We start from the raw sequence: 12740 nt of genomic DNA, 5'->3' as shown, positions 1-12740 counted from the left end.
ATTGTGTCGTAATGGAACCCTTTTGTTTTGAATAACAATGCGATTTTGTTTTACAACACCGACAACTTATACACACGCCATAGAAGGTGCACAAGAAAGGACAAGGATGCAATTCTAAAAACACGAATCAAAGCAACACCAGCAAACAAATTAAATTGGATCTTTCAATCAGTGGAAATTGAATAGAAAAAAATTCATGCTCCAAATATAGCCTGAAAATATAAAAACAGGAATTATTTAAGTGATTGCATGTGTTCTATTACGAATATTCCGGAAATTTGGTAATAGCGAAAACCTAATTGAGTTTGTTTGCCCCAACCTTCAAATTCGAACCACAAAGGTGATACAATTTGATGCTTTGTGCGAGAAACTTGGCGCTGGGTCGACAAAATCAAGTAAGAATAGCTGGGAATGGCTAAATAGAACAGTGAAAACCGTTGAATTCTATTTTTGAAAAAAACTAAGCAGTAATCTAATAAATTGTAAAACTATAATTTTGTTATTGGTATTCCGGGTAATTTTTGGCAGAAAGGTTTTCTGTGTATATAGAAATCTATTTTAAATTGAGGGTATTCTGTGATGAAGTCATGCGAGACCGGCCTTCAGTTTGGCCGTCTAGTTTACAGGCACAGACAACTTTTGTAAACAAAATAATGTTTTTGTTCTAAAGCTACGGCTCTCTCATAAAAGCAAACATTTATCATAGCCAAGAACCCAATGTGGATTAGACAACGAAGGAAGTTTGGTCTTAGATATGGGAAAATTGTTCAAGGCGAAACTAAAACGCAGTCCTGTGGGTAGGGACTGGAAACCTAATCCACATAGTGCTCCCGTTGGGATTAGAACCGGGGTCTTAGATGCGGAAGACGAGGCAAGATACCACTCACCAACCTGACAATGTCATTGTTCTATGCACGGATCTGTTGTTCTATATTGAACTTTTTGAAATGTATATGTCGTTGTGCCAGACACCTGGGGCGGATTGCAATAAAACGGTCTTAGTCAGCCGTCTAAGACCAGTCAGTTATAGCCGGCTATCTGCCTTAGACGGTCTTAGCTTAGTCAGTCATTAAGCCTGTTGCAATAAGCCGGTCTTAGATAAGTCGGTGAAAAGTAATGAAATACGAACAAATGTCCCATAATACTTAGCACTTTGCAGGCACTGGTGGTACGGCATTGTTCTTATTGCTTTGGTTTAAATCATCGAATATCAAATCTGTGAGTTGTATCATTTTTACTTTGGGGAACATACATTTACGATACAATCACCTTGATCATCATCATAATGCCTCCCATGGGTGTAATCTATTTCTAAAACAAAATATAATCCTAGAGCTCTTTGAATCAAATCATCTACAACCAACAAATGCAGCGCCATCTTTAAAAACCAAAACAAAGACCGATTATAGCCAGCTCAAAGCAGGCTTAAGATTTAAGACTGGCTATAATTAAAGACCGCGCTATTGCAATCGGTCTATAATTAAAGACTGTCTAAGCGCGTCTCAAGTTAGCCGGCTATAGCGCATAGACTGGTTTAAGACCGCTTGGTGCAATCCGCCCATCATCATGTAAGTTTGGTTGTGCTTTAACATACTACTTTGGTCTTCTTCATTGTTCAGTTTGTTAAAGTAAATTTATGTCGAGAAACATCAGGTAAGTTCTTCTTATGCAATAAGTGAAGCATTGGCAGATCTTTTAAAATATAAAGGAGAGGACACAGCACGAACTTTTAGCTACAATTTAACTGCACAATAATTATTACAACAAATGAATTTTGAATAAACAAATATACGCTGCACAAATCTGCTGCTAATTTAAATGCTGTATGTTATAGAATTGCATAAAACTAAAGTTTTGACACAGACCGTTTCAGTATGTGATAGAAATGAACACATCTCAAACATTGTTCCTATGATTTTAACACTTCTTGATTTTATGTCAACCGACGAACACACCTCCCGAAATATCCAGGAGTGTACCAAATTGTCTACCAGGAAATTAAATGGATGAACAAGGTCGCTTATATTGTCAGTATCGTGACCAGATACGTTGGTTTAATAATACACTGACAGGACTTATTAGTTCCTCCAAGGAAACGATAGCCATCTTTGTTTTCTCAACAAACTTTGCTCTCTACCGCAGTTTCCTTAATCAAAACCTCTTTGTAGATTGAATTTGCTCTCGAGATACAATTGTGTAATTAAAACCAACAAGCAGAAGGACCACTAGGGTCCGACCAACCTCAAGAACCTCAAATTAGAAATATCTTAACTTGGGTTTGAAGTCAAGACATGAAGCTATACCGTTTGTAGATTATTGTTTAATTTATTAAGTTTTACTGATTGTTTACATAGGTCACTCACTGTTTAAGTGGTTGAAAATTGCATACAGAAGGCAACGTCCCAAAAGGGTATTGCTAAAACACGCAATTGCCAATGGTGCTGTTGTTTGAAGTTAAATGACCATGTTATTAAACAATAGTAATACTATATGCTTTTTTTTGTAGAGCGCATAAAGAAAATATATGTCTCGCGTACTTTAAGGAAATGGACAAAAATCTAGAGATTATAAAGTAGCCATAAAGGTACAATGGTTTACAATAAGCATACTAAAACACGTTACGATTGAAATAGAAATGTATTCAAGACGGTTTAGAATTGTTTCTTTGTCAGAGATTCCTCGGTCATTGTATTCCAGAGTGTATGGGCGCTGCATATTCGAAAAGCTTGACCATTCCCTGCTGTCGAATAACTGCAAGGAAGTAAGAGGCTTACTAGAAGTTGAACTGTAATGAGATGTAAGAAGATGTACGTAAATGAGGTTGCTAAGTGCGTTCTTTGCTTGTGATCTTTGTGATGTTTAAGGACAGTGCCAGTTATGCAGAGTCCCTCGCGGCGTGATTTCATTGGTCTTATACGTACGCTGACTCCTTACAAATGACTGTTACTAAAATAAAGGACTGAGGACTTTCAGCAGAATGTGGGTTCGAATTCCGGTCGTGACACCTGTGTCCTTCAGCAAGACAACCAAGATACTTCGTCCTCTGGATGGGACGTAAAGCCGTCGGTCTCGTGTGTTGTGCAACGCACGTAAAATAACCCAGAGCATTTATCATCGTGGGGTTCGCCCCGATATTCCCGGTTTGATTGGCTGCATATTCAACGACATCATTATGCTGTGTTAAAATGAGTAGGTCTTACACTTCAAACATAGTCATCCATTGCAGAAATCACTGATTAAAACCGCCGTTATAAGTTGTGTGTGTTATTATTATTTGTTATATTATTAATATTATTATTTCAAATTCGTTTATAATTTTGAAAGGTAACTCATTCCTTTACGAGGAGTCGGTCAGTGCACGTATAAAATCGAAGACATTTCAGGAAAAACTCTTTCAGACCCGATGGATACTACATTCAACTTTGCGTTCAATAAGTCAGATATACTTATTATGCCCTCAATAATGACAACTTCAAGGTAACCTTTGAACACAGGCTTCCTGTTGTGTGTTTGGTGGTCATTATTGCGGGCACCAGCAGTTATTTTATGTCAACAGAATTAGATATTAGATAATGAGAGGAATGATTACAAACACTTCGCTTGACTGGGCACCTGCCTTTATCCGCAAAGGGTATATATATAGGGTGCGTTCGTTTGGCTTCCCTGGGTCGACCCCGGTCTGCCCCGGTGCGTTCGAATAGCTTTTGACGTCATTCCAAAGGCTTACTCAGGTCAGCCCCAGTGCCCTGCTTGTGGAGTGGGTCACTTGGGGGCTGGCCCCAAGTAAACGACGTCACTACGAGGGCGGTGAGTGGTCGTTCGTTTAGCTCTTGTCAGGGGCTCCCCCGAGTGAGCACCGCGGGGTAGACCCAGGGAAGCTAAAACGAACGCACCCATAGTTAACGCTACTCGGGCCGAACTCAGCTCGAGACGTTGTGACCACTGGTTTGTTCAATGTTAGAAAAGGATCCACTCTAAGGTTAAAGAAAAGCCTCGTAGTCTCGGTGGATACTTTACTCATTATTTTGAAGGTCAAAATAAAATAGAACCGCGCAGTTACAAAAATGCAATACAATAAATTACATATATAGAGTGCTCTCACTCAAAGATGGTTAGGGCCTAGACGGCGCTGAACCGTAATCTAAATAATTTAGCCAATAATCCAGCTAAACATGTAGGTCATTGTTCAAATAGATGAGTTTTCAGAGCCTGTTATTAAAAATTATCCACGTAAGGGGAGCAGCAGATGCACGGTGGAAGCTTATTCCAGAGTCGATGTGCATGTGCCTGGATCACATAGACCCTTTTCGCAAATACCCTTTTCGCAAATACCCGAAGAGAGCTAATAATGGGATGTCCACCCGATATTTTGTTTTACTACTTTCGTAGTTGTGCATGATTCAGTGCAGGGGAATTCAATAGTGACAATGTGTGTGCCGCCGTGTTTTAAATCACTTGCGATGGTCGCGTGTGTACAAAAAGCCGTATCCGAATTTGCAGATACTGATGAGGCTATACGAGTACGACTGTCTATAAGGGTGTTGCTAAGGACGTCCTTTATTTCAACGCTTGGTTTCAAGAGTTTTACCCCAAAATGAAACGAAAACGGCAATCCCCTATTGACACATTGCGAGTGATCTTGGTTATCGCTAATATCAACCCGGCATAAACCCATTGCAACTTAATTCTTACACTCCTTATATACGTTGAGAGTGTTAATTTGGGTTTTAACCGTAGATACACCTAGTGTGTTAGTCTTGTACCCAGTGCTTTCTTGAGATCTGTGGAAAAAAATCACAGGCATGTTGGATCGAGTGAGATGAAGTTAAATCGACTCATGGAAAGACAACCAAATGGAAATCCGCTCATCAAGCCAGTGCTTTTATTTACGTACACATAAATTAAAATCGATAATAAAAGCCGTCTTCAAGATGGAGAGGTAATCTTCATGCATCGTGACACAATAAGAACGTCAAATGCCATTCGGTTCAGACATCTTGTTATGTTGTTGATCTTTCAATCAGAATGTGGCCACTCCGAGATATTTATTAGATCTTTTCCAATTTACCTGGATCTAAGAAACGACCGTTCATGTTCGCGCATATATTGACATCAAATAGATTGGTTGTAGGCAGAGAGACACACACACACAGGAAAACTGAAGATGTGATAGAAAGATACTGTATGTTCGTAACGTGTGGAAAGTCACATTACAACTTGAAATATCGATTTTGGGTAAATTTGAAGGTTCACGTTTTGCGTAATGTTTTGAACTCAGTCCTTATCTCACCACTTTTGTTTTAAACCTGAAAACATGCATGCAGACCCATGGAGACGGAAAAAAACACATTCAATTCAGTAAGGCTACATACAAACAAAATAACACAGATTGCAAGCAAACTAAAAAACTAGTAATCATTAAGAAGCATCGTAACTGTTGCTTTGTATTCCATTAAAACAATACTGTAAGCTTAATATCAAACTTGATTGGATTCGTGACAACATTCCAGGTTCCCAACCTCAAAGAAAACAAATAATGCAGATAAAAAATAAATGATGACCGACTATTTATGGTTTCGATTGCACAATGTGTTTTGGTAGAAGCCTATTATTCCTGTAATGTTCATCAAACACTAGAAGTGACATGTTTTTGATGCTTTGTTTATATTCAAGTATTGTGTTTACAATGTCAGATGAGAGTTCCACGTGTTTCACATTTCAATTTATGTCTGTGTTGATAGAGTATTGGAGAACTCTGTATAATATGCATTGTGGATAAAGTGATATGAAGTCATGATACGCAGTTAATCAATGCGACGGTCTCATGGTTGCCTATAAAACAGACATTAATTATCAATCGTATTGCTTAACGAAACTAAGCAGGACACCAGTCATAGTTAGCACATTTTGACGTGGTATTTTGGCTGGTTCCTTTTTGCAGCCTGTTGGAATTAGACAGACTATAGTAACCAGACAGGATCGGGATATTATGCAGAGTTTAAATTTTCTTGACTTTCTTTGTTAATTGTGAGTTGATTTGTTTGGTTTTCGCCTTTACGTTGAGATTGTGTATTACGGTGATCTAGTTAGTAAGACCATGGAGGACCGCGGTCGTTTAACAACACCTCGTAATCACCGACATACCTTATATTTTTATACAGACAATGGGCGACCTGGCGTATGTGAATTTTCGCGTGCGCACCTGGTTCTTCACTCAACCATGGTGTCGTATGTCGTATGGATATAATACAGAAAAACAACTTTTTTGAGACCTGATAAAATTTGTGTACACTTGTGCTCACCAAATCGAAAAACACAATTGAATACCAACCACCCTCGTGTGCTAATACCCAAAATTTGAACCACCGCTAGTACCCGGAAAGTCACAAAAAATGAAAAAATATGCCATGATGTTTCAGTGAAACACCACAAACGGTAAATGAAAACGTGTTATTCACAATTCTTGTCTCCAATGATTCAACTTTACACGAAGGCAATGGTGCAGAGCGGCGGTACCGCACGTTCTGTACAAAGAGATCTAATCCTGCTCGTTAATCAGCCGTCCAGCTGGAGGTCTCCTATCTTTTTCCACTGGTCAGACAGGGGCATTGTCAGGGTATTATTTTGTTACTCTGCGGTTTTGCGGGTCGTTCGAGCTCCTTCTCTTCCTTGCGCCATGGTAAGACAAAACTGCTCTAGAATTGCAAGGGTAGTGGTTCGAATCCTTCCAAAGTACTGTGCCGGTGTTTTTCTTTCAAAGAGCTTGGGAAATAATAATTTAGTATACTCAGTGCTTACACATAAATGGTAAAACCAGAAATACTACTCGTAAGTTCCCCGATGCAAATTGTGTAATAGTTTTGCACACAATAATTAATACACATTAGTATCACCGAGGCCCATTATATCGAGCACCCAATAGTGTTACCCAAGGACATCTTTTTCTTTCATGCCCATATACTCCCTGTGTAAGATGCGAAGTAAAATTGTGGTATTGACCTTGGAAAAAGCATTTAGTACAGGCATAGCTCATGGATTCCATTGAAAAGGGACAGAGATAGAGCGTTCTATCTACAAGCTGAAGTGATTCGGGAAAAGTAGATAATTTAATAAGAGAATATTTCATTCAGTTGCCTTTCAGTGGTTGACCTACTTAGGTTCAGTTACTTGAAATGTCAGTTTTATCACAGTATGATAGCGGTAACACGAGACACGCATTCACCTACAAAGGGTGAACCGACACCCACAGTGTCTTAATCAATGGTTGTGTAGTGGGAAGGGGTTGGGGGTACTGGCAGACGGGGTTGCTGGTCCAACCCTCAAACAAATAAATCATTTAATTGTTATATACGGATTGGGCTATTATACATACATTTCTCAGAGTTAACAAATCACCAATTATAACAAAAACCATAAATTTATCAACCAGTACTTATACCAGTCTTATATTTTAAATCAACCTCGGTTTGTTTGTTGGGTGATTGCTTGTACAAAAAAGACATCATAATTTGTATATGATTTTTTTTTACAATGATGACCAAAGAAACTCTTCGGATGGAACATTTAGATTTTGTCATCCGTGGTTTTTAACGAAACAAGTTGCATTAAGATATTTCACGGTGCTTTCATCAAACCTTTTTAGATTAAGTTGACTCTCTCCTATAAATCAACGGTCTAGCTGAAGGCACGAATTTCATTTTGTTAATGGTTCAGATAGTTCCAATGCCCAGTACTTTGAGTAAAATAAGTCGGACGTTCCACAGTTTATCTTTATTATTTATTTTCCTGGTGTCAAGCGAAGTTTATAACAGTCCCAGTGCTTTTTTTGATTTAGGATTGTTTAAAATCATTGTGTGTTTAATATCTCATATTAAAAAAAAAAAAAACACGTTGTATAAACAAAATATTTGAACATATTATTCGACAGATTTGCCGTTAGTGTTACGCAATTAACATCTCATACTAATAGCAGCATCTTGTTTCGGCAAGAGAATGGGAACATTATTCGCCAAGGAAGGTTTGGCTTTTGGCGTATAGTTTTGCGCTGAAATTTAAGTGATAATAAGTTGTTCCCATTTTACTTTGTTAACCAGTTGTTTACCTTTCGTTGCGAATCGAGAATAAGAACACAAGAGCAATCTTAAAATACAAACTGACCTTTCAGCTCGTCTTCTTGATTGTTGATTCAGCATTTTTAATTTCAGAAATAATCTCAGCACAGTTCGACATCCGAAAGGTCGGACTAATAGTTAAAAAAACAATCATCATTGTCAACGATGGTTCAGAAAGCTCTTAACTCCATTTGTCAACCTTTTCAACAGGGGTGTGACGACTATCGATGTTGAACTGAGTAGTTTGGATATTAACCAGTGTTCTGGGGGCGAGGATAGTAACGACGTTTTTGATCCGTTTGTTGACACACATCTTTGTAAAAACACAACACAGGTGAGGCATATTGTTATATTTACTGTTTTGTTATCTTACACAGACGAAGAACACCAAAAACGCATCAAGAGATTATCTAAACAGTGACCTAAATCAATGTTGGTTTTACAGGCAGTGGATACTGTTGGTAATTACACAAAATAACTGTAAGCGTAAAAACTGACTTGGTAACAAGCAATGGAGAGCTGTTGTAAAAAAAACAAACAATTTTCCACTGAAATATTTGAATATTATTTCGAGACCTCATACATAACTAGATTTTGAGGCCCCGAAACAAGCATCTGAAAGCACACAACTTCTTCCATTACTATAGCTTGCATCGTCGACAACCAATTGAGTTTAAATGTTCACATGTTTGTTTTGTTGTTGCATTAGCGTGTCTTTAAAAGTCACCGTGGTCCAGTGGTTAGACTGCAGGAATTGCATCACCCAATTCGAATCCCCAGCTAACCGCTGATTAACAATGACTAGAATAAATAATTGTCGTCTAGTCACTGAATCTAGATTTCTTGATTTGTAATTCACAATCATAGACGTTAAACCAATGTTTGCATGAGGGAAAGATTGGCTGTTGCCAGCTTGGTGTTTATATCCCTTTATGGGAGTTTGCCAAGTTCCCTTGATGGAAAGAATATTCAAATAAATAAATAAACAAACAAACTAACTCGAATTCTACGTCAATTTGACCCATTTCTGCGTTGATTTTGTCACAGTGTCCTTGTCACACTGACCCAGAAATGGGAACCCAGAAACGGAACCAAAATCCGGGTCAATTGCAAGGTTTAAAATTGTATTCATTGAAAACTACGGGTCGGATGATCAAACCTTTAAATTTGCACGGTTTTCCTTTTACCTCGTCGACTAAACACGGTCGGCCATTTATGGGAGTCAAATTGTTGACTCCCATAAATGGCCGACCGTGTAAGTTCGCACACAATCAAAGGAAAACCACGCAATTTCGAGGCAAACTTGTGTGGATTATTGTATTCTACTTTGAAAACATCTTTCCAACCATATGCATTTTATAAACAACGGTTACAAACGCTTTTTATAGACCAACTCGTCCGATCCAAGGCAACGTGTTCCTTTAACGACAGCCTGAAGTAGTGATGCTCAAACAATAAGAAGTGAATTCTGATTATAAGACTTCTTAAGTGGTTTTTATCAGCGATGCAAATCCTTTAGAGGATAATTTTTTTGTTACAAAATGGAGCAACCCGTATTGAAATACGTCTGCTTTTTAATTCAGTTCCCTCACAATAACAAATGTATAATCAAATCAAGGAATTATGTAACCATGGGAAACAAGTCAAAAATATTCAAATGGGGTTCTGTCAAGATTAATTCACTCGGTCAGTTAGTCGAATACTTACGGAAGCGTATTCCCATAAAAACAAAAATCTATCTTATCATAAGTTGCGATTTGTCGTGTACGTTAAGTTTTCCCTTCTCTTCTCTCCATTTGGGTTCTTGGCTAATAAAATGATTAAGTTTGCTAGTACAGTCAAGTACACTTTACCAAGAGTTCATGTTCGCTTCAGTACAAAAATAAATAAATCAACAGGTTTTTCCCCCAGTTTAATACTCACATTCAACTAAAAATAACAAATAATAATTTGGTTTTACCCGTACACCGATGTGTGTTAGCACTGTATACTAAGTACTTTCCCGAGTCCTGTGAACAAAAATCACAGGCATAAAATTTATAACATTGAAATCTCGAGCGAAGTGCAATTGTAAAAAATAAAAGAAACAAAAAAGTATGTAATGAGTGTTTTTATGATTATAATTAGTGGACACTCGGATAACCGGCACAGTGCTAATTTCTCGTTAATACTGCAATTAGTTGTTGATGAGTCTGGTAGCGCAATCTTGAACATAGTCACTAGTAATACCACGCTACCTCAGTTGCGCTAACGTTTTGAACATTATCGGGTTTGGCAATTAAATGATCTTAAGTTAATTAGGCAGAGCAGGGATTAAGTGGTGACTATGCTTCATTAAAACTTGTATCCCTATGTGTGATGTCATTAATGAGCACTGCGGTAGGGAAACAAAATGGCTTCCAACTAATAAACAACTACAACACCGTCAATTACTAACACTAGTTTTTGTCAATATCTGTGTTCGACCATTCCACCTGATGCAACGACCCTATGAAATATTTCATAGAAAGGAATATTAAAATATATTTGCAGAAAAAAATCCAACGAACAATCCTTTGAACAATGTTCTCGTCCCAGAAGCTTAAAGTTATATCTAACATTTGTATTGTTTCTTATGTTTATTTTAAACACAGTGCATTCCCATATCAAGCCTTATATATTTACAGAAAACATCTAAAGTGAGCAATCCTTTGAACATTCTTCTCGTCCCAGCAAGTATATTAATTTATTAGTTTTATATCTGACATTCTGGTTGTCTCTTTTGTTTATTTGTAACACAGTGTATTCCCATATCAGGTCTTGGTTTTCAGCGAGGGGCTTATATATGCCAATGTTTGAAGGGTTACTACTTCCCTGATACGACAGCCAGTAGTCCAGCATTCAATGGCACTACACTTGAAGATGAGTACAGCAAGAGTGTACGTGGGTTACCTAATACATACGACAGGTTAGTCAATATTTAGTTTTTTCAAATTTTGTTTGACGAAACGCCTCGAATATGACGAGTCAGGGGAAATAATGTTGGGGATCGTGCTTTTGATATAAGTTTAATATTGTCACTCGGGTATGTCACAAGAAAGACGTACCGTTATAATGGCACAACAATGCAGCTCGATCCAAATATCTGTCATATTGAACTCCACTAATCGCATATTTGAACAACACAGGAACAGCACAATTTCAAAATTTTCAAAATGGCTGCCATTGCATGTTTTTATTTTACCTATATTTTCAAAGGACAAATCTGCGATGGCCATACAGCCATCTTCATTATGACATACTCTGACTGTAAACCCAATTCCACGTGTGCGTCATCAATCAAAGGGACAATTCAATAACAACCTCCAATATAAACTTTAGCTGTATTCCCCAAACACACATGATGCCTCATTTTTTTCGGAGGGTGTTATTTAACACGCATGAATAAATGGGGCAGCAGTTTTCAGAATTCAGCAAACACTATTGCCCTCGCGAAAGAAAGCACATGGAGTCAGTCCCAAAAATGATGCCTTCAGTTTTATAGGAGTTTGGCTTGGGGCTTTCGTGCTGGAAAAAAAAACTCATGGCTCAATTAATAAAAGAGCTAAGATTGGTTTTATAAAATGTGTATCAATCTTAATTGAAGCAAAGTGCGATGACCTATTACAAAACACAAGGTGGTATTCAATTAACTTTTGTGTGAAATCGAACCCCGAAGACACCCAAAATATGAAAACCTTAAGCCACTGAGCAACCCTACTTGTCAATCAATTTGTATATCATGTAATTTTTAACATGTTTTCTTTTTCTTCTTCTTAATTTACAGCAATTTATTCGACTGCTTACAATGCGCAGAGAAATGTGATGAATGCGTGGACGACTCGCCTTGTTTCTTAAAGCCATCTCCAATCTTAAAGATAGTTTCTCTATCTGTGACTGGCTTCTGTATTTTCATGCTGTTTCTCTTCACTATTTACACCTGGGTGCATCGAAATAATAAGGTGCGATTCCAAAGAAAATTTATTTTGAGTTTTGTGTCGATTTATTTCCTCTGTAATTGATTGTTTTGATGTATTTTGCTGTGACCTTCGGATGGGACGTAAAGCCGTTGGTCCCGTGCGTTGAGTAATGCACGTATAAAATAACCCAATGCACTTTTCGTTAAAACGGAATTTGCCTCGGTGTTCCTGGTTTGATTTGCTGCATACCAGTATGTAAACCATTTCATTGTGGTATGTAGAAAATGTTTCATACTTCAAAAACGTAGCTCCCACCTTGAAGGAAAGTACTGAATGTTGGAGCGCCATGAGCATCACTGATTTTGTGCGCTATCTAACTAGGAAGCCACTTTCATTATTGTTTTGTCATTATATTCAAACTCCTCCATGTATTCAATTCTTTATGCAGGTTTTCAAAGCAGCAAGCCCAGGTCTTCTTTATGTTTTTCTACTTGGTTCAGCAATAATGTACTCAGAGGTTTGTATAATTAACTCACACAATGGGAAGCAATTATCTTTTGTAATGAACGTCACCATTTGGATTGAGTTTTAATTGCTATGGTAATTAATTTTACGAGTACAAAGCAGACAGCTGTACCCCCCCCTACGGCATTTTGATAAATGGTTAAATTGATTGAAAACATGAATTCAA

At 37.8% G+C, this 12740-nt stretch overlaps 1 protein-coding gene across 1 annotated transcript in view; it reads left to right on the top strand.

Moving 5' to 3' along the window:
• The window catches only part of LOC139934804 (metabotropic glycine receptor-like), a 38836-nt gene that overhangs the window by 7332 nt on the left and 18764 nt on the right, over window positions 1-12740 (top strand). The window contains exons 2-5 of the mRNA XM_071929207.1: window positions 8322-8445; window positions 10892-11058; window positions 11917-12091; window positions 12498-12566. Of these exons, the coding sequence (XP_071785308.1) occupies window positions 8322-8445; window positions 10892-11058; window positions 11917-12091; window positions 12498-12566 (535 nt within the window). The remainder of the gene's footprint in view (window positions 1-8321; window positions 8446-10891; window positions 11059-11916; window positions 12092-12497; window positions 12567-12740) is intronic.

Source organism: Asterias amurensis, chromosome 3 (assembly GCF_032118995.1).
Source record: "Asterias amurensis chromosome 3, ASM3211899v1".
In the NCBI taxonomy this organism is placed as follows: Eukaryota; Metazoa; Echinodermata; class Asteroidea; order Forcipulatida; family Asteriidae; genus Asterias; species Asterias amurensis.
The sequence above is the reverse complement of the archived record's forward strand: the minus strand, read 5'-3'. Positions and strand labels throughout refer to the sequence as shown.